Source organism: Xenia sp. Carnegie-2017, unplaced genomic scaffold, assembly GCF_021976095.1.
Source record: "Xenia sp. Carnegie-2017 unplaced genomic scaffold, XeniaSp_v1 HiC_scaffold_21, whole genome shotgun sequence".
In the NCBI taxonomy this organism is placed as follows: domain Eukaryota; kingdom Metazoa; phylum Cnidaria; class Anthozoa; order Malacalcyonacea; family Xeniidae; genus Xenia; species Xenia sp. Carnegie-2017.
Window position 1 is genome coordinate 8,778,508 of NW_025813484.1, and position 21,101 is coordinate 8,799,608.

The following is a 21,101-nucleotide window of genomic DNA, read 5'->3' on the forward strand; positions in this document are numbered from 1 at the left end:
AAAATGACCAGGTGTCTTCAACGAACTCTCTGGTCTAGTGGATAGACACAACCTTTCGAGGTTGAGAGTGGAGGTTCGAACCCTGTCTGGAATAAGATGTAACTATGCTAAGGATGAATAAGAAATAGGAAAATAAGGAAATAGTGCTGGTTAATAGAACAAAAATGGGATTTCTATTACTAAACTTTTCGAGAATGGAATGCGACACTTAGTATAAATTCAGAAAAAAAAACGCTCTCCGATGAGGAGAGCGAAGAAAAAAAAAAAGATAGGATCCCATGCAAAAAACCACTCTTAAAAAAACTAAGTCTTTTGCTCAAATTTTTTTATGACTCCCTGTGATCAGGGAGTTATTTTTTTAAATTTTGAAAAGTCAGGAAACCCAAGAGCAAACAGAACGCCCTAATCATCCCTTTCTTACTTCCAGGCACTCGTTCCTCAGTTCAACTTTCTGTCTTCCACATCCGCCGCGTACACCTGCCAAGTGTGTTGGCAGAGGGGCGAACCAAGGATCTTGTGCACCGGAGGTCATTGATGTCGAACTAAACGCCCAACATCGGCCAGTTGAGCTAACCGCTCATCATCGAAAGCTCTATGTTTTTTGGAGTATTTGTTATATTTTTTCAATGTGAAGCGAAAGAAAAGGAGAAGGTCTTGAACCTTAGATGGTCTTGAACCCGAGAAGGTGAGAGCACTGCACCTACATCTGTACCACTCGGCCAGACGGGTGAATTGGAAAACCGTTTAAAACATGTCAAGTGTTTCTGACTAAACAACATTGCCTTCATTTCTCTTGAGGCTCACATTTAATACTGTGTTTATCTTGCTCTTCGTCACCATCATTGCAAAGATGAAGAAAGGGACTTGCTACGCATTATAGTTGTTCAACTCTAACATTGCAGGAGAATAAATGATATAAGCGAAAGGAGGAAGACCAATAAAGTATGCACAATGTCAGACATTGCATGTGGTGAATCAAAACAACAACGCGCATGATCGTAGTCAATTTAATGGCGCTGGGAGTTTCTAACTTGTCTGTTCAAAGTTAAATAACATATTTTTTACCATCATGCATGATAATATTGTAATGGTTTCTACAAAAGCATATGGTTCCTACAGAACAGTATCCACTTACTGATTCAAGTCTTTTTGTCAATTTACAATCTTGCCATGTCTTGAGTGTCATCATTTCAAATATAGTCAATGTAATCAATATAGCCAATGCGGTTTTTGTCTACCTTCTTGTCTAACTTTGTGTCTACATTTTCATAGGACAAAGTTCTCATTTTGTTGAACACGACAATTGAAAAATTAGTCGTTTCATAGTCGAAAATATTCGAAGTAATCGAAGGTAGTGAATTCACGCGATGCCATGTGGTAAATCAGGGCAGTGACGAGCATGTCTTTGGTCACTTTTTCCGATGCAATGGCGTCAAGATCATTTGACTTTATGTTTGAACTAACTGAACTATTTTTTATCATCATACGCACCAACCATTTTTTTTTCAATGTTGGTTTTGGTTGCGCACAAACAAAAGTTAAATAGCAAGGACAAAGAAACCTATGAAAGTACGTCTTTTTATGATATCGTCTTTTATGCAATGACAGCTTTTTCTCTTTTATGTCATCGATTACATCTTTTTCTCTTTCTATTCATGCATTTTCACAAATTTTCACATTTTTTCACAAAAACACTAGAATTCATTGCATTAAATTCGGTGAAGTATAGTGTGAAAAAAATGTGAAAGTTTGTGAAAATGCATGAATTATAGACTTTGTGTGAAAAAATGTGAAAATTTGTTAAAATGTATGAATTATAGTCTTTGTGAAAAATGTGAAAGTTTGTGAAAATGCGTGAATTATAGTCTTTTTGTGAAAAAAATGTGAAAATGCATGAATTATAGACTTTGTGTGAGAAAATGTGAAAATTTGTGAAAATGCATGAATTATAGTCTTTTTGTAAAAAAATGTGAAAATTTGTGAAAATGCATGAATTATAGTGTGTTTTTGAAAAACAGGTGAAAATTTGTGAAAATGCATGAATTATCTACCTTGCTTGTGTCTACCTTTGTCTCTAACTTAGTGTATACCTTTATGTCTACCATTGTGTTTACCTTTGTGTCTACCTTTTTATCTACCGTTATGTCTACCTTTCTGTCTACTTTAATGTCTACCTTTCTGTCTACCTTTATGTCTACCTTTATGTCTACCTTTGTGTCTACCTTTATGACTATCTTTGTGTCTCCTTTATGTCTACCTTTATGACTATCTTTGTGTCTACTTTTTAGTCTACGTATGTATATTTACCATTGTGTCTACCTTTATGTCTACCTTTGTGAAAATGATTGAATTATAATCTTTGTGAAAAAATGTGAAAATTTCTGAAAATGCACATGATATCATAAAAAGACGTACTTTCATAGGTTTCTTTGTCCTTGCTATTTAACTTTTGTTTGTGTGCAACCAAAACCAACATTGAAAAAAAAATGGTTGGTGCGTATGATGATAAAAAATAGTTCAGTTAGTTCAAACATAAAGTCAAATGATCTTGACGCCATTGCATCGGAAAAAGTGACCAAAGACATGCTCGTCACTGCCCTGATTTACCACATGGCATCGCGTGAATTCACTACCTTCGATTACTTCGAATATTTTCGACTATGAAATGACTAATTTTTCAATTGTCGTGTTCAACAAAATGAGAACTTTGTCCTATGAAAATGTAGACACAAAGTTAGACAAGAAGGTAGACACAAATGTAGACAAAAACCGCATTGGCTATATTGATTACATTGACTATATTTGAAATGATGACACTCAAGACATGGCAAGATTGTAAATTGACAAAAAGACTTGAATTAGTAAGTGGATACTGTTCTGCAGGAACCATATGCTTTTGTAGAAACCATTACAATATTATCATGCATGATGGTAAAAAATATGTTATTTAACTTTGAACCGACAAGTTAGAAACTCCCAGCGCCATTAAATTGACTACGATCATGCGCGTTGTTGTTTTGATTCACCACATGCAATGTCTGACATTGTGCATACTTTATTGGTCTTCCTCCTTTCGCTTATATCATTTATTCTCCTGCAATGTTAGAGTTGAACAACTATAATGCGTAGTAAGTCCCTTTCTTCATCTTTGCAATGATGGTGACGAAGAACAAGATAAACACAGTATTAAATGTGAGCCTCAAGAGAAATGAAGGCAATGTTGTTTAGTCAGAAACACTTGACATGTTTTAAACGGTTTTCCAATTCACCCGTCTGGCCGAGTGGTACAGATGTAGGTGCAGTGCTCTCACCTTCTCGGGTTCAAGACCATCTAAGGTTCAAGACCTTCTCCTTTTCTTTCGCTTCACATTGAAAAATATAACAAATACTCAAAAACATAGAGCTTTCGATGATGAGCGGTTAGCTCAACTGGCCGATGTTGGGCGTTTAGTTCGACATCAATGACCTCCGGTGCACAAGATCCTTGGTTCGCCCCTCTGCCAACACACTTGGCAGGTGTACGCGGCGGATGTGGAAGACAGAAAGTTGAACTGAGGAACGAGTGCCTGGAAGTAAGAAAGGGATGATTAGGGCGTTCTGTTTGCTCTTGGGTTTCCTGACTTTTCAAAAATTTAAAAAAATAACTCCCTGATCACAGGGAGTCAAAAAAATTTGAGCAAAAGACTTAGTTTTTTTAAGAGTGGTTTTTTGCATGGGATCCTATTTTTTTTTTTCTTCGCTCTCCTTCTCATCGGAGAGCGTTTTTTTCTGAATTTATACTAAGTGTCGCATTCCATTCTCGAAAAGTTTAGTAATAGAAATCCCATTTTTGTTCTATTAACCAGCACTATTTCCTTATTTTCCGATTTCTTATTCATCCTTAGCATAGTTACATCTTATTCCAGACAGGGTTCGAACCTCCACTCTCAACCTCGAAAGGTTGTGTCTATCCACTAGACCAGAGAGTTCGTTGAAGACACCTGGTCATTTTAAAGTGCCATTCCTACCTTGAAGGATTTAATGCAAAAAAAATAGACCATTGAAGGTCTCGAATCAAAATTATAACAGATCACTTCCAGCTAAAGGTAAACCAAAAATTCATATTCGTAGTCGAGTGTTGATATAAAGACTGAAAAGTATTACAAATAAATACATTTATATTAATGTTAGTTTGGTAATACAAAAGCAAAACATCTATAGTTACTTATGTCTTCTTTTGAAAAGATAGAAAAGTAATAAGTCTTTCAAAAGCAGCACGTTTTCTTACGGCTAAACCACGCAGATTTCTTTTAGCGGCTGCTGTCGATATTAGCTTTATCAATCCAATGGCACTTGTCGTAGATCACTCGTAGTAATTTAACTCGTAATAATTCCGCTTTGATAGTTTCTTCAGAATTGTGACCAGGGATATACCGGGCGGAAAGCGAATTCTTAATATAAATATCAGAGCCTCTGCTTTGATAGTTAATAATTTGCGTGCAGTCCACTGAGAATATCTGTCAGTTATCAGTAAATTCTTCCCCAACGTTGACGTTTATCTAAACTTCTAGCTGTTGATCGGTTTGTATACCCAAATTCTTTTCTTTGTCAAATTCAATTTCATCGTTGTTCTGCCATTGCACTTGCTGTCGTTGTTTTCTGTTCACCTTTTGGTTGGGCTGTTTAGATGTAACATGCTTTATTATGTATGTATCGTACACAGGTGATTCCAAAGAGTTCTTTCTTTACAACGATTCTTTCTTGAGACTCGATGTACGACTATCACCACCACAAACACCTAATTATAAAGAGAAATACACAAAAAATTACACTTTTTCTAACTTAAGACTAACACTATCATGAACAGCAAGACTAAGAATAAAACCAAGGCAAAAGTAAAAGTAACACCAACACTATCACTACATAAGTCTATCACCAGCCCTAAGACTACCTAACATCAGTACCAAGACTGACAATATCACTAACACCACTACACCATATTCCAATGCACCCAATAAACTTACCACTAACCAACTTGATTTTACTCTCAATCTTGGCTAATAAGTGTTTAATAATTACAAAGAAACCTATATCCCACCATGCTATCAAAACTCCTGAGACTCATTCTTCCTAATCCCAACAACCCCATTCCTTATTTAACTCAACTCTTACCTTCCAAACCTTATTGTCTGCGTGCAAAATCTTACTTCTAAATACAACCACTCATTTGCTAACCTGTGTATCCACTCTTTCTGACTTCAAGCTTCAACATTCTTCTTGATTGATGAAGTGAATATCCTTAAGAAATCATTTGATAGAAATTAAGTGAATAAAAAAGCTTGAAATATCTTTGAATCCACTATTTCAGTTGACATAAGGAGATAAAGTGTATATCATCGACAAAGTTATAAACAATCTGCAATTTGACAACAGTTGAATTTATCACTCACTTGGATATTACTATTACACCAATTTTAAAATAACTACAACGTTGCATTACATGCTGCATTTTAGCCAAAACGTCTACAGTTTTTGTAGATGTTTTAATTGACGTGTGTAGGAAAATAAATATACATGAAACCACATGAAACGAACTAGTATGACATCATATGTCTAAGATTTCTTCTACTGAAATACAACTATTCGGCAATATTTTCAGGAAATGGTAAACAAACCGTTAATATTTATTTCTTATGATCATCAAAACCATCGTACCTTGTACCAAAGAAGGCAAGCCGTGAGACTCTTTGCTTTGACAAATCGACAACAGGTTTGCTGAGTTCGTGGAAGACTTTTTCAATACTTTCAAGACAAATAGTAGTGTTTTTGACAAGTTAAGTTCACTTTGATGCTATAAATCTTATTTATTCGACAAATATTGCAATATTGTACATAATACTTACGATAAAGAGTGTGTCAGGAAGAAATTATTTTAAACATGGCGCGTGAAGGATCGGCAAATTTAGTGCCAACTACCAAATGTAATTGGTCAAAATAAGTCACGTGTTAAGTTTGAGCTAAGAAGCTAAGAAGTGGAGGGTGAATGATATAAGTGAAGGTTTGACATAAAGTAAACCAAGAATGTTTTTAGAAAGCATATTTACATACAATGTTACAGATAATGCTCACAACCTTGACTTTCTATCCTCTCTCCAATAAATTTTCCCCACCACCACTTATCTTCAACAATTATGCAAACCCAGATCATGTTTACCAGTCTGTCATGCATTGTACAGTCACAGTATAGCCATAAGACTTTTCAAAACCCAATGAACTCAACAAACTGTCAACACCTACATAACCTCTGGGTATTCTTGTGTGCAAATAATTGCTTTTATAAGTATAAGGGCAGATGTATAAGATTTGCCAAACTTTTAATTAATGAATTTGGATGAAAAGATAAATATATTTCACTTCCATACATCACTTATCTCCATCTTTCAGATCCTTTTCTATCTTGTACGTTGACATTAGAAGACTTGATCAAGCCTTAAATTTTAAATTAAGGAGACAGACAGGATTCACTGTCATGTTTCTTTAAGATGTATGAAACATCAAGTAATAGTTCTTGTCCATCAATGTTCTCTTTTCCTGATTTTATTACATTCAGTGATTTGTTTGCCATCATGGAATCTACACAGATTTCAAAAGAAATTGGTCAATTTTACCCTTACCAAAAACACTGGGTTTACAAGTGTGAAATGATTGATGTTTAGTATTTGGGTTGAAAAACACTTCATTTGTGAACAAGAGAAAAATCTAGCTAAGGTGTGAGAAAACAGTTCATCAAGTAACACAATGCAAGTATTACAATAAAAGTATAAATGGCGAAGGATGAAGCTTAAATTTCTTCTTGCTGAAATGAACAGGTCCAAACCAAGAATTATTTGAGTTCACTGCACTACCCAGTAATGATATGAATTATACTTTTAAAGATAAACATTTCTACCTTTTTTTCTGATTTGAATTCATTTTAGTGTGTCTTCGTGGGCAAGCTTTCCTTTTGTGACCAAAATCTCCACAAATATGACATCCTCTTGTTAAACTAGGAACAAAACCTCAAATATAACATCGTGTAAAGAAAAGTTGGCCGATGAAACTTTTTTAATTACTGATTTATTGATCCACAACATTGCAAATGAAGTGAGAGTAAAGTCACCTCTTTGACAATCATGTCCAGGAGGTTTGCAGGATTTACATATCTCACAGTGAACATAACCTGATAATTAAAATACAATGTTTGCAAAGAATTTTCAATGCAATTTTGGCCAATCAACATACCTTTCTTTACACATTTCCCACAAATAAGACAATGCTGCCAAACATTGTTATGCTGTAATAACAAAATAACACAAATATTGCAAAATGTTCGATGGAAAACATGATTTGCTACCAGGGGCATTTCTGACCCCAATATGGATTTCAACATCTGCCCACTTCATTTTCCCTGTTTATAGACAATGACTGTATGTTGTAATGAGGCCCTACTGGGGAGGTATGGCGGGTGTTAGTGTAATATGTTCACGGAGTTTCGCACTTCATCTGAGCCCTTACTGATAGCAACTAGCTAGCCAGTGAGTATTTTGAAAGGGTGATTTCAAAAAAACACTATTTTTGCAGCATACACAGTAATGTAACATTGCTTTCATGTGTCTTTGAAATTGACTAATTTCAGTTGTTCCTTGGGGCCCCCCTTTTTAGCTAAGCCTGTACCCCCTACCAGTACCTATGTTTGCTACTACACACTACCTTAGTAGGACAATCGTTACATAGATCACAATGTAAATTCTCTTTGCTGAAATATTGTTGACATTTGTCACAAAACTACAAAAATATCAGAAACACGATACATGGATAAAGAAATGTTATTTACTTATCATTTGGTGGTAGAATGATGGTCTTTAACAAGACATTAGTGAACACTCTGACAGGAGATAGTTTTTTTGTTTTGAAATGCTTCTTGTAGAGTGGATGATTGTCATAATAATCAACCAAATTCAATGGGGGAAAGAACAATGACTTTGACAAGAGCTTCACAAAGTGTAATAAACTTATCAAACGATGATCGTCCAGGTTAATAAAGTCCTGAGAAGGACTGTTTTTGATGTTGTTGACTGACGTTTCGACAACCTTAGCGGTAGTCATCTTCAGAGTCAAATGAGGAGTAAACGTCAGGTTAGCCGTATTTGTTGTCTGGTTCTTACGTCATTGTATTGTGTGTACAGGAAATGTGCAGGAAATGTGTATTGTCATTGTGGATTAGTGTGAAGTGAAATATTTTATTTTTAGTTGTGATGTGTGATTTAGGTGTGACGTTTTAGTTGTAGTGTGTGGGTGTCAATTGTGTATTGTCATTGTGAATTAGTTTGAAGTGTAATGTTTTAGTTGATCGTTTGTTTGTATTGTGAATAAGTCGTTTGTAAGGTGCCGGTAATTGCTGTGATCTGTTCAGGGGGGTTTGTTCCAAGTTGGTATACCAACTTTCTAATGTAAGCCGTTGTCTATAGTCAGTACTGTAAGTGATGCATTTTGCCGAGTCCCAGTCAATGTTGTGCTTTGTGATTCGGTGATGTTCGGCAATGTGATTAGTTTTGTCTTGTTTCTTAGTAGCTCGTTTGTGCTCAGTAAGTCTTATGTTTAAGTTCCTGCCAGTTTCCCCAATATAGGAGGCGTGACAGTCGGAGCAGTTTATTTTGTAAACTGCACCTTGTCGTTCGTTGGGTTGTTCTTTGTCCTTTATGTTCGTTAGTACTTGTCGTAATGTTGTGATTGGTTTATGTGCGACACGTATGTTGTATGGTCGTAAGATACGCGAGATAGTCTCAGACGTACCTTTGATGTAAGGTATCGTTGCTGTTGTCACTGAGTTGTTCGTTTCGTTGGGTTCGTTGGGTTTGTAAGTGTTGCGTTTGATAAAGTCAGAGTTATAGTTGTTTTTGTCAAAAACACGTTTGAGATAGTTGTTTTCGTTTTGTAGAGCGTCCGGTGAATCACATATGATTTGTGTACGTCTTGTTAATGTTCTTATTGTGGTGGCTTTGTGTGATGTAGGGTTGTAAGATGATTGGTCTAGTAGTCGGTCAGTATGTGTTGGCTTGCGATAAACTGTTGTTCCTAGTTTTTGATTGTCATGTTTTAGCAAACAGTCGAAAAGGAAGAGTTCCGTTTTCTTCGACATCTTTGGTAAATTGTATGTGGCTGTTCTGTTTGTTGATGTGAGTATGGAAGTCATCAATCTCGTCTGCATGTAGTGCTGTGATTGTGTCATCTACGTAGCGAAACCAAAAGGTAGTGCATGTTTGTAAGTCATGAGTGCCCGTTCCTCTATAGATTGCATTACAATTTCAGCAACTACAACAGAAACGGGCGAGCCATTGCCGTCCCATGTAATTGTTTGTAGTGTGTTCCTTTGTATTGAAGTAAGTCGAGGTGAGGCAGAGCTCTAGTAACTCCATAATGTCTTCTGTCGGTAATGGCAGTACGTCCGTGGTGTTTGTAATGAGGGTTTTGTACAAGTAAGTGCCAGATTAAGTGGAATACTGGTGAACAGTGATTTCACATCAAAGACACTAGTATATAGTTGTCTGGTATTTGTATAGTGCACAGTTTTTAATGAAAGTTTCAGTGGATTGTAGCTTGTGTTTTGATTTGTTTGTAAGTGGTTGCAGTATGTTAGTCAAGTACTTTGAAAGTTCGTAAGTAGGCGAACCACAGAATGATACAATTGGTCGCATGGGTATTTGTGGTTTGTGGTTTTGGTAGTCCGTATAGTCTGGGTGGTCGTGGTACTGAACATCTGAGTCGATAGTAAATACGTTCAGATATAATGTTAGATTTTCTCATAGAAGATCTTGCTGTTAAGTTTACGTACTAGTGATGGTGTTGGGTCTCGTTTGAGTTGTTCGTACGTTTGTCTGTCGTTAACAAGTGCGTCCATTTTGTTAAAGTAATCATTCCTGTCCATGACCACAGTCACGCGTCCTTTGTCTGCTGGTAAAATGACGATGTTGTTGTCGTGTTTTAGTCGTTTGAGTGCTTGTTGTTCGTCTTTTGTCAAGTTGTTGTCACGTATAGAGGACGATTGTAAAGTGGAGGCTATCCTGCTTCTGATCTCGTCTTTTGTTGTCTCTGACAAGTCTCTTTGATACGCTAGGACAGCCTTTCAAAGTACTTGACTAACATACTGCAACCACTACAAACAAATCAAAACACAAGCTACAATCCACAGCTTTCATTAAACTGTGCACTATACAAATACCAGACAACTATATACTAGTGTCTTTGATGTGAAATCACTGTTCACCAGTATTCCACAATCTGGCACTTGTACAAAACCTCATTAAACACCACACATGCCATTACCGACAGAAGACATTATTGGAGTTACTGAAACTCTGCCTCTACAAAGGAACACACTGAAGCAATTACATGGGGCGCAATACTCGCCCGTTTCTGTTGCTGAATGGTTAATGCAATCTATAGAGGAACGACCCCAAACATGCGCTACCTTTTGGTTTCGCTACGTGATGACACAATCACAGCACTACATGCAGACGAGGTGATGACTTCCATCAACAAACAGAACAGCCACACTTTACCAAAGATGTCGAGAAAACGGAACTCTTCCTTTCTCGACTGTTGCATGACAATCAAAACTAGAACAACAGTTTATCGCAAGCCAACACATACTGACCGACTACTAGACCAATCATCTTACAACCCTACATCACACAAAGCCACCACAATCGAACATTAACAAGACGTACACAAATCATATGTGATTCACCGGACGCTCTACAAAACGAAAACAACTATCTCAAACGTGTTTTGACAAAACAACTATAACTCTGACTTTATCAAACGCAACACTTACAAACCCAACGAACCCAACGAAACGAACAACTCAGTGACAACAGCAACGATACCTTACATCAAAGGTACGTCTCGACTATCTCGCGTATCTTACGACCATACAACGTGTCGCACATAAACCAATCACAACATTACGACAAGTACGAACATAAAGGACAAGAACAACCCAACGAACGACAAGGTGCAGTTTACAAAATAACTGCTGACTGTCACGCCTCCTATATTGGGGAAACTGGCAGGAACTTAAACATAAGACTTACTGAGCACAAAGGCTACTAAGAAACAAGACAAAACTAATCACATTGCCGAACATCACCGAATCACAAAGCACAACATTGACTGGGACTCGGCAAAATGCATCACTTACAGTACTGACTATAGAACGGCTTACATTAGAAAGTTGGTATACCAACGGAACAAACCCCTGAACAGATCACAGCAATTACCGGTTACCGACTTATTCACAATACAAACAAACGATCACTAAAACTAATTCACCTGACAATATACAATTGACCCCACACTACAACTAAAAACGTCACACCTAAATCACACATCACAACTAAAAATAAAATATTTCACTTCACACTAATCACAATGACAATGCATTTCTGCTCCTGCACAATACAATGACGTAAGAACCAGACAACAAATACGGCTAACCTGACGTTTACTCCTCATTTGACTCTGAAGATGACTACCGCTAAGGTTGTCGAACGTCAGTCAACAACATCAAAAACAGTCCTTCTCAGGACTTTATTAACCTGGACGATCATCATTACAAACATAACGATATCCCGGGTTCAAACCATTTACTTTAAAACTTATCAAACCTTAAAATCGCACATCTTAAAGAATGGTGATTCTTTGGTAATGTGTGATTCCATAAAGTACGGGAAAATCCAGAAAGTTGACAAGCAAGATAAATGGTAATCATCTATAATAAGTAAATAAAATAAAATTAATATTTCAGAAAATCTTTGATATGCAGTGGGACAGTAATATCAAACAGAAGAACTATTCTTTAAAATACTTTACCATACCTCCTTCTTTCACATAATTCAAAAACAAGCTTCCAAAGTTTTTTAGGGATACTGGCAGTACTTGAACCAACCCACCAAAAGGTGGATCCAAAATAACCATCAGAGAATTGGGTATAGAATTGTATAAGAACTTCTTAAAACAAACCATTGCAGGGTCTTTTTCAAAAAAAATGATGGTTGAACATGTTATAGTGAATAAAATGGCCGTCTTTATGAAACTGGACCTGTGAATTGAAAAAATTATTGTCAATAGTATCATGCAATGTTTGTAATGAATTTATAGATTAGGGCAAATATATATTTCAAACATTATACTCTCCTACTGGTGGGAGCTGAAACAAAATCAATCTTTGCTTAACCCCCTGACTTATGCTGTCCATAACTAAAAGAGTTGTTTTGAAACAACAATTTGAAACTATGATTTCCTCAGTGTCCTCAAGACAAGTATTCTTTAACTTACATGTCTATGGTCTATATCCAATAAAATACTGTCAAACAGCAGCTTTTCTAGTTTGAATTGCTTCATGTATTCTACACAAGAACCATCATATAAAAAATTAAAACAAAAGGTATTTAATTAAAAGTAAAAAGAAACCTCAACATCTAAATATTCATTAGAACAACATGGTACATGGTTTGGATGAAATTTGAACATACCTAGGAGTACCTACACAAATTATCTTCTGGTAACCAAGAGTTTCAAAAGTGTTCAAAAAGAATTTGATTGCATCATTATTAAAGAGTTATTGCTAAAATAGAAAATACAACATCATCACAGTCACGATATGCTATGTTTTTAATTAAACATGAAAACATACAGCATCTGATTTCTTGTTTTCTTTTAGCTTCAAGAAACGACTTGCATTTCTGATCATTTCATTCGTTACATTACATAAAATTTCATGTTTTGCGTGTTTCTCCATTTCTTTAGGTAGTAACAATAGATCACAGGTATGACAGCAAGTCCGTTCATAGTCATTTAAACTTTGACTATCTTTAGACTTTGCCGAATTGCTTAGAGACTCATCTGCCCATTGAAAAAACTACATTCTTTTCGATCACGACAGGCGGAGCATGCAAAAAATCCTCTTGGTGGTTTACACTCAAAACATCTTTTAAACATTAACATTGGTCCTTCAACAAAAACAACAGTTAGATTCGCTGACTAGAATACTAATCAAAACACATGAAGATCTATAAAGTATTTTAGAAACCTAAAGTAGAGACATGAAAAGAGGAGATGAAGAAGCCTAGGAATGTTAAAATATAACAAATATATTCATTATAATTTACCATGTGGACACCATGGAGTTTGGTAGTCATCTTCGTCAGATATGAACACTTCAACTCCGAATCTTTGACATGATGGATGCATAACAATAATAAATTTAGTGTCTTTTCCAGTTTTCATTAACTTGTGAATTTATATTATTATTTTAATATTGATTTTAAATATTGATCAACATTGTGCACTTCGATTGTATCATGTCAGCAGAAACATTGAGCAGAAATAACACGACACGATGGACACGAGTGTCGCGAGTGGATAAAATACTCTCTAACTGTTTTTATCAACCAATGACAACTACTACACGTTGTATCAATAAGTAGCAAACCTTATCACTAGCTATCCCTGTCATATACTATACAAAATTTAAATGGCACGATTACGATAAAAATACTTAAGATAATCATCAATCATTTGTAAATGAATGTGTACTGGTCGTCTTGCTAATAAAACATGCTACAAAGCTTTCTTTCTCGGAAAGGAAAGCTAAACTAATAATTCTGTATGTAACTAGACATATGTGAAATGGACAAAGCTTCTGTTCTCGTCCAATTTAATCATACTTCAAAAATTCTTATTTGAAGTGCGTGATTACCAGAAACAATGAAGGTCCAAGAGTGTCGATCTACTCTTGTTTCTTCAAGTGGATCGGGAATCCAACCCAATAACCATACAATCCCTACTGCAGGTCCCAGGCATGGCCACCCTTTTTTGTTATTCTTCAGAGTGCTTCTCTAAAGATGAGGGAAACCGGCGTATCGCCGGAGGAAAACCCTCAGAGATCCAACAAGCTACGAAAGCCAGTCGGTGGATGCACATTGCTTGGGATCACCTCATCTATTTTTACTAGTTATCTTTACAAAAAGATTGTTTACATTTTTAAGGCCTTGATTATATGTACAAATTTCATTAGACTGCCTTTATCTTTACAAAGTTGTTGAAAAAGGTGACTTAGGCAATATACATCCTTTAAAAAACCGTAACCTCCGATGTACGCCATTTTAGGCCGCTTTTAGCTGCGCCATTTTTGCCTAAGCGCATTCTTAGCTAACCCTGTTGATCAGTGGCATGTAATAACCGATTTGAACATCTACCTACGAACTACTCTGCACAAAATAAGTAAACCATACCTTTGAACGATGAGACACCTGTAAAGCAACGTTAGTACCCGAACCGAAAGGGAACCTAACGAATAGGGAACCGCCTCCCTGGGCCCTTATACTTTACCAAACGGCGTGCCAGCCAATCCTTCTTGTGTCCAACACTCGATCACCTAGGTACCAATTTGGCACCGTTTACGATTATTCCTACCTGGAACTACATTAAATGTATCGGATAAGTTTGTCTCACTGTCTATCAAATAATCTTCCATGCATAAAATAGATGAAGATGTTCGATTTGATTTCGAGACGATCTAACCCAATACATCATGAATAATTAAACTATATTCCTTCTCTGAACTATTTTCTTCAAGTTAAATAACAGTGAGTTAATTAACTTCGACATGCCACTGTTATAACATTGATTTTGACATCTATTTAGCAAAAGCAATGCCGGGTTTCATGCACCTATTATTCTGTTTCGTTGTTTATTAGACCAACGTTGCATATTCGTCTTGATGATGCAAATCACTCATTTTTCTCTAAAAATATTTTTAAGCACTTTGACTTGTTTATATTCATTTTCAAGCGTCTGGTGAACATTTCAAATTTTGCATGGTTCAAAATTCAAACAATTCGAACTAAACGTAAAAATGATTTATAAAGCATCATCAAGCAAGAATATTTCAGACGTTTATAACTTTAGATTAATTTAATTTGCGCTATGCAGCTTGCATGTCGGATTGCGCCATGTTTCGGTCCGAAATTTCTTTTGTTAATTTAACGTGCAATCTGTGATTCGGATTTCGCCATTTTTTGGACCGTAAGTTTGATAACTAAATATGCATATGATTCAGTTTTAAGAAGTATAATAAACAAGATAATAAACACGACCATAACTCAAAGAAACCCATGCTTATTTCCTTGAACTTAGGTTTGTGTATCCTGGTGATCAAAACAACGAAAAACTTATAAAAATCGACATCAGACATATATATTTTACCTTGCACAATGATAATCTTACATTATACGACACTTTGATCAAAGTTTCCGGCAATATAAGATGTATCATCGTTTTCAGGCAAATGTTTCAACGGCAAAAGCACTACATCACATGCACAAAACTAAAAAAACAACACAACAACACTAACAAGAATCAAAAGAACAACTAACTTTGTTATACACTCAGCCAATGATCAATCATCTTCCTGTTAGTGCAGATCACCAGGATTTTAACTAAAACACTATAAACCTGCTACCTTAAACGTCGTCTTTGGTCTTTATTCGTAGATTAAGGTATAGCGATAATGTAAATCCACGATAACGACGATGTAAATACATGACAACAATAAAGTACACGTAATCCACGACAGCTGTGAGTTAATCTACGATGACTATATGACTGTGATTGACAACAATTATGCTTTGACCCACGACATACATGATACAATGATGCCATATATGAATCATAATGTGCCACCATTGCATTCTTTTTTCACTACAAAACAAATGAAAGGTTCAAGATAACACGAAATTCTTCAAAATTCACGAAAACTGCACAGTTATTGACAATAGCGTGACACAAAAACCGTTAATAAAACTTCAATAATATTATAAATTTTACTGTGAAAACTTATATATTCTGTGTAATGTTATAACAATTAGTGAAAAGAAGTTTTTTCAAGACAAAACGTTCCCAACAAATAACATTGCTTTTTTGCAAAGCAAATTCCCATTTACAACGTTATCTTCTGCTTGTAATGTAGCCAAAAAGCAACTATAAAGATAGGTCAATAAAAAAATACACATAAATTACCTATAGGTTGGTCGTCATGAGCAACCAACTGCCTCTTCAAAACTTCCAGCAGTGTTGTGTAAGGTGGTTTTGTTCATAGGATGAAACATACTCTGACGATCAACAAATGAAGCGTAATGTTTTTTGATGAAGTGGAAATTACTGAAATTTAAAACATTAAAATATTATTACGTTTTTCACTACAACAAATTTCAGCAACTCAGTTAGCAAATTGAACGAGATTCAAATATTACTCACCTATATTTATTTTTCTACGTAGTGTCAGGATTTATTCCATTGATTATTTTTGTGTTTCCCTCATACAGCTTTACTCAAATCTTGATAAATATCATAATTGGACAAACCACCATGAAACTATCGTGTGTTTTTTAAACTCATGTGTAACACAATGTCAAATTGATTATAAAGACAAAATACAAAGTTTATGAACGGTAAGTCAATTTTTGATTGTTTGACTATTACACCATTGCTCGTCGTCGTTCTTTATTCGTAGATTAACGTAATCCTTAGCCCAAATTTACTTTGACAAATCCACGACAACCACGATGAAATCCACGACAGCCACGATGTAATCCACGACAACCACGATGTAATCCACGACAACCACGATGTAATCCACGACAACCACGATGAAATCCACGACAGCCACGATGCCACGATGTAATCCGACAACCACGATGTAATCCACGACAACCACGATGTAATCCACGACAGCCACGATGTAATCCACGACAACCACGATGTAATCCACGACAACCACGATGTAATCCACGACAACCACGATGTAATCCACGACAGCCACGATGTAATCCACGACAACCACGATGTAATCCACGACAACCAGAATGTAATCCACAATAACCATGTTGCAATTAATCGATATAATACACCACCATTCTATCATTCCTTATCTACAAAACAATGAAGTTCAAAAATATAAACGAATGTATTTCAATTTGACAAAAAAATAACGTATATAATGAATCAAAAGCTTTTTGGCAACTCCCATTACATTGTCGACTGTTCTTGCTCAAAACTCGTAATAATTTTATATGAATTAGTTGGAAGACTTTCTAGATTTAGTAATAAAACATCACCAAAAACCAATAATCCAATTTTGAAAATTTATTAAAAGTTAAAAGTGGAATAATTTTTTATTATAACGTCATACTGTCTAGTCTACTCATAATGTAACCAGCTTTTCAGAAACTGTAAGTAATGATAAAACAAGTACGAAAGGTATTAACAAGAAAATTTAATACCTGTAGATTCTTCGTCATAAGCAACCAACTGCCCCTCCTAAGGGTAGTTCAGTTTTTGAAGAAAAATTTCTGAAATCAAAAATCATTATACTATTATGAAAAGATCGCTTGTTTGGTATCGAACAGATAAAAACACATCAACAACTACTTACCAAAATATATTTTAAGCTTTGTGGTATTAGGATGGATAATTTGTTTCCTGATATTGAGTTTATAGTTCACCATAGCAGTTTTAAAACTTCCACACAATGTTATCATCATGATTATTCACATTTCTGTTATGCAGCATAACAAACAATAGATGGACAAAACACCATAACTCATCATGGCGTTAAATGCACGCTTTTTGCTAAAATTCAGGTGAAAAATATTCAATTAAGTTTTAATGTCAATGTAAACGTCTGTGCATAATCTAATGTTCATCTTACCTGACGTCCATCCTATATCTTGTGCAAACTGCAGCATCTCTAGAGATTTACTTGTGCACACTTGGTCGAAAATTACGTGCAAGTCAAAAACAACAGAACATAAACTTTCGACGATGGCTAGGTTATTTACATCTTAGTCTGAATTAAGTTGTTTAAGAGCTTATTGAGTTAAGGTAAGTTATACGAGACAATCAAGTCGTGTCCTTCACGTTGGACGATGAAACCCACAAACCGAAAGAAACATGTAAAAAAGATTATATCTGCAACAAGAAGTCTTCAAAAGTCATGCATGGGTTAAAGTGTCAGGCAATGTATTTACAAGTATAGTTATAGAGTCGTAAAATCTTTATCTTGGATTATTTCATCTTGTTGTCAATTTTTTCTTTTATTATCTCATCTTCTTTTTCGTCACAAGATTGCTTTGTCATTTTTTTTCTTGCACCGATTCACTATAATCTTTTTTTATAACATAGCAGTGAAGTTTGCCTTTGAATTTCTCGCTTTTCTGTCTTTGTTGAGTTTTCTATCTGATCTAGTTTGACCTATCTGGCGCCTCAGATCAAACTAGATCAGATAGAAAAACCCACTCCACTTGAAGAGTCTCTGAAGAAAGAAGAAATAGAAATTTCTGACCTGTCAAGAATCGATGAAGTGCCTCAACAACGGAAGACGCCGAGTCCGCAAGAATCGATGAAGTGCCTCAACAACGGAATACGCCGATTCCGCAAGAATCGATGAAGTGCCTCAACAACGGAATACGCCGATTCCGCAAGAATCGATGAAGTGCCTCAACAACGGAATACGCCAATTCCGCAAGAATCGATGAAGTGCCTCAACAACGGAATACGCCGATTCCGCAAGAATCGATGAAGTGCCTCAACAACGGAAGACGCCGAGTCCGCAAGAATCGACGAAGTGCCTCAACAACGGAATACGCCGATTCCGCAAGAATCGATGAAGTGCCTCAACAACGGAATACGCCGATTCCGCAAGAATCGATGAAGTGCCTCAACAACGGAATACGCCGATTCCGCAAGAATCGATGAAGTGCCTCAACAACGGAAGACGCCGAGTCCTCAAGAATTGATGAAGTGCCTCAGCAACCTAAGACATTGTGCTCTCAAGATGTGAAAAGTAGATGCTGTTCTGCCATCATAGGCTCATAAACGTTTTGTTGAAAGAGTACTTTTTACAACAATACTTTTACTTACTTTTCTAATTAATAATTAAACAAATAGTGGACAAATGAAGACTTCAAGTTGCTGATGTATGATTAAGTATGATATTTTACTTTTGTTTTATGAATAAATTTCTTCTAATTATTGTTTCTTTTCATATGTTATAAATTTCTGAAAAGAATGAAGTCGTATAGACTCTTCATTTTCTCTTAAACGTCGATTTCATATCGATCGTTCACATTGGCAGTTTTGACTTAATTTTTGTCTGATAATCCTTACCCTAAACTCAATAAAACTTTGTTTACAAATGTTGACAACATTTACTTTTGATTCATGAGTAAATTTCATCCAGTGAATATGTCTTTTTACATTTATACATTTCATTGGAAGGAAGTCTTATAGACTTCTTTATACGCCATTGAACGTCACTTTCTTATATACAGATCATTCACAACACTAGATTCGTCTTATTGTTTGCTAATCCTTGTATACCTTAAACTCAGGAGCATTTTGCTTAAAAAATGCACACAACAGTTACTTTTGATTGATGAGTAATGAAGGCTTCTTTTTATATCTATACATTTCATAAGAAGGGAGTCTTATAGACTTCTTTATATGTCATTGAGCGTCGATTTTTGAAATATTATTCACAACACTAGAGTTGACTTATAAATTTAATCAAAATCATTGGCACATGCACAAACATTTAGTTTTGTTTCATCAAGGAATGTTTGTTTTAATCCCTTACACATTTCAAATGAAAAAGTCATATAGACTTCATTAAATGCTCTTGAACATTGTTTTCAGATAGATCGTTCACAACAATTGTTTTATTTTGATTTATTGTCTAATCATTTCTATCCTAAACTTTAAGCTAGTACTCGTTTACTAGCAGCAAAAATTGAAGGTAGTCATTGCCTAAGAAAACTGTTAAGACAAAGTTTTTCTTGCAAAGTTTTAAGAGAAAAGGCGAAATTTTTTTGAATGTGTGCACAAGTAAGTCCATAAAAACACGCTGTGTCTGTTGCTTTCATTTGAATATCCTATCAATTCAAATCAAACGAAATGAGCTTCTGTGTTTTCAAAAATTTGATGTATATTATAAACATTATAATATTAAAATAAAAATATTGACAGAAAAGATTACTATGATAAAGAATATCATAACAAAAATTTTCGTATAAAAAGAACCAAGCAGTCAATGAAAGTTTTAACGAAATATAATTTTGCGTTTCTTACCTTACTCCTCTTTCGTTCTCTTCCAGCTGTTTTCATAGCGATCCATTTTATCTTTGTTTCAAATTTTAACTAGGATTATATTCTTTATGACTGTTCATCGTCAATTCTCAAGAGAAAATTAGCTTCTTTTCCTATAGAATATAAACACGTTTATTGGCAAAATGCTCTTAAAATAGTTTTCAATAACAACTTTTCTAAATTGTTCTCAAGTAGCGTACATCGTATTTCATTAAAAATCTTTCTCGCCGATTGAAATTGCTTTCATTCGAATTTATTGAATTGAAGAACCTGTAGCCGTCTACACTCTTCAAATTTTTCCCTGTATCCCACTCCATTCAAAGATTTTGTGGGTGTTTTCGTAGTCAAGCTTGTCAATTTTGCATAATTCGTGCCCAGTGTTCTTCGTTTTCACGCGGAACAAAATTCGCGCCAATTTTATCGAGAGTCCAATGTCCACCATGAACCAACATTTCATATTTTTTTCACATATCTCAAAATTTTCGCTCACAAGAGTCAAAAGAACATTTTTTACTAAAAAAAATCAACCTATGGGATAAGAAATACCCTCCTTATCGCTCATTTTGCAATGCTATTACTTTTCAACTAGAATTTTTACATATTTTTGTGTTGAAACGAGGAAGATGTCGGTCGCACAACTTTGTCGCTGAAAATATATCGATTCAAAAAATACACGCTAAAAGCAAAAATATTCAACAAAGTTTTACTTCAAAGTGTTCAAAACACTAGCAGTCACTAACACACGAAAGCAAAATGAAAAGAAAGACTTTGAAACATACAAACTTGACGTTTTTATACTGACAAGTTTTTCTGACAAAGCAAATACACCGTCGAAGGCACGCAGTTAAAAACGGCGAATGGTACAAAAACAACCGACG

The 21,101-nt window shown here is 35.3% G+C and overlaps 1 protein-coding gene and 3 long non-coding RNA genes across 10 annotated transcripts; all 4 read right to left on the reverse strand.

The window, feature by feature from the left end:
- Positions 1 to 2,107: 2,107 nt before the first annotated feature.
- On the reverse strand, positions 2,108 to 2,221 carry LOC124444272. The gene is made up of 2 exons (XR_006947921.1): positions 2,187 to 2,221; positions 2,108 to 2,150 (listed from the first exon to the last, which is right to left on the reverse strand). It is a non-coding gene; the product is annotated as an uncharacterized LOC124444272 (long non-coding RNA).
- A 2,381-nt stretch (positions 2,222 to 4,602) lies between these two features.
- LOC124444222 (rRNA N6-adenosine-methyltransferase ZCCHC4-like) lies at positions 4,603 to 12,239 on the reverse strand. Of its 7 annotated transcripts, XR_006947898.1 has the most exons (8): positions 7,853 to 8,109; positions 7,729 to 7,774; positions 7,261 to 7,312; positions 7,139 to 7,198; positions 6,929 to 7,024; positions 5,695 to 6,612; positions 5,215 to 5,277; positions 4,603 to 4,777 (listed from the first exon to the last, which is right to left on the reverse strand). XR_006947898.1 is itself a non-coding variant. In XM_046994808.1 (6 exons), exons 1-5 carry the CDS (start codon positions 12,151 to 12,153, stop codon positions 7,020 to 7,022), a joined length of 480 nt encoding a protein of 159 aa, XP_046850764.1. In that variant the 5' UTR covers positions 12,154 to 12,239; the 3' UTR covers positions 6,366 to 6,612; positions 6,929 to 7,019. The 7 variants fall into 7 exon arrangements, 1 of the variants encoding a protein (XP_046850764.1); XR_006947899.1 differs by lacking the exons at positions 7,139 to 7,198; positions 7,729 to 7,774; positions 7,853 to 8,109 and adding exons at positions 11,685 to 11,788; positions 12,040 to 12,231; XR_006947897.1 differs by lacking the exons at positions 7,139 to 7,198; positions 7,729 to 7,774; positions 7,853 to 8,109 and adding exons at positions 11,685 to 11,788; positions 11,895 to 12,231.
- Positions 12,240 to 12,390: 151 nt separating this feature from the next.
- LOC124444223 lies at positions 12,391 to 13,286 on the reverse strand. The gene is made up of 3 exons (XR_006947900.1): positions 13,188 to 13,286; positions 12,552 to 12,643; positions 12,391 to 12,425 (listed from the first exon to the last, which is right to left on the reverse strand). It is a non-coding gene; the product is annotated as an uncharacterized LOC124444223 (long non-coding RNA).
- A 1,852-nt stretch (positions 13,287 to 15,138) lies between these two features.
- Positions 15,139 to 16,727, reverse strand: LOC124444101. Its single transcript, XR_006947833.1, has 3 exons — positions 16,336 to 16,727; positions 16,099 to 16,239; positions 15,139 to 15,780 (listed from the first exon to the last, which is right to left on the reverse strand). It is a non-coding gene; the product is annotated as an uncharacterized LOC124444101 (long non-coding RNA).
- Between the last annotated feature and the right edge of the window lie 4,374 nt (positions 16,728 to 21,101).

Coding starts and splice junctions, on each gene's coding strand:
- LOC124444222 (XM_046994808.1), bottom strand. CDS start 12,153: ATGATACTATTGACAATAATTTTTTCAATTCACAGGTCCAGTTTCATA. Junction 7,313..11,684: donor TTAAGATGTGCGATTTTAAG/GTTTGATAAGTT, acceptor TTGTTATTACAG/CATAACAATGTTTGGCAGCA. Junction 7,199..7,260: donor TGGGAAATGTGTAAAGAAAG/GTATGTTGATTG, acceptor TTTAATTATCAG/GTTATGTTCACTGTGAGATA.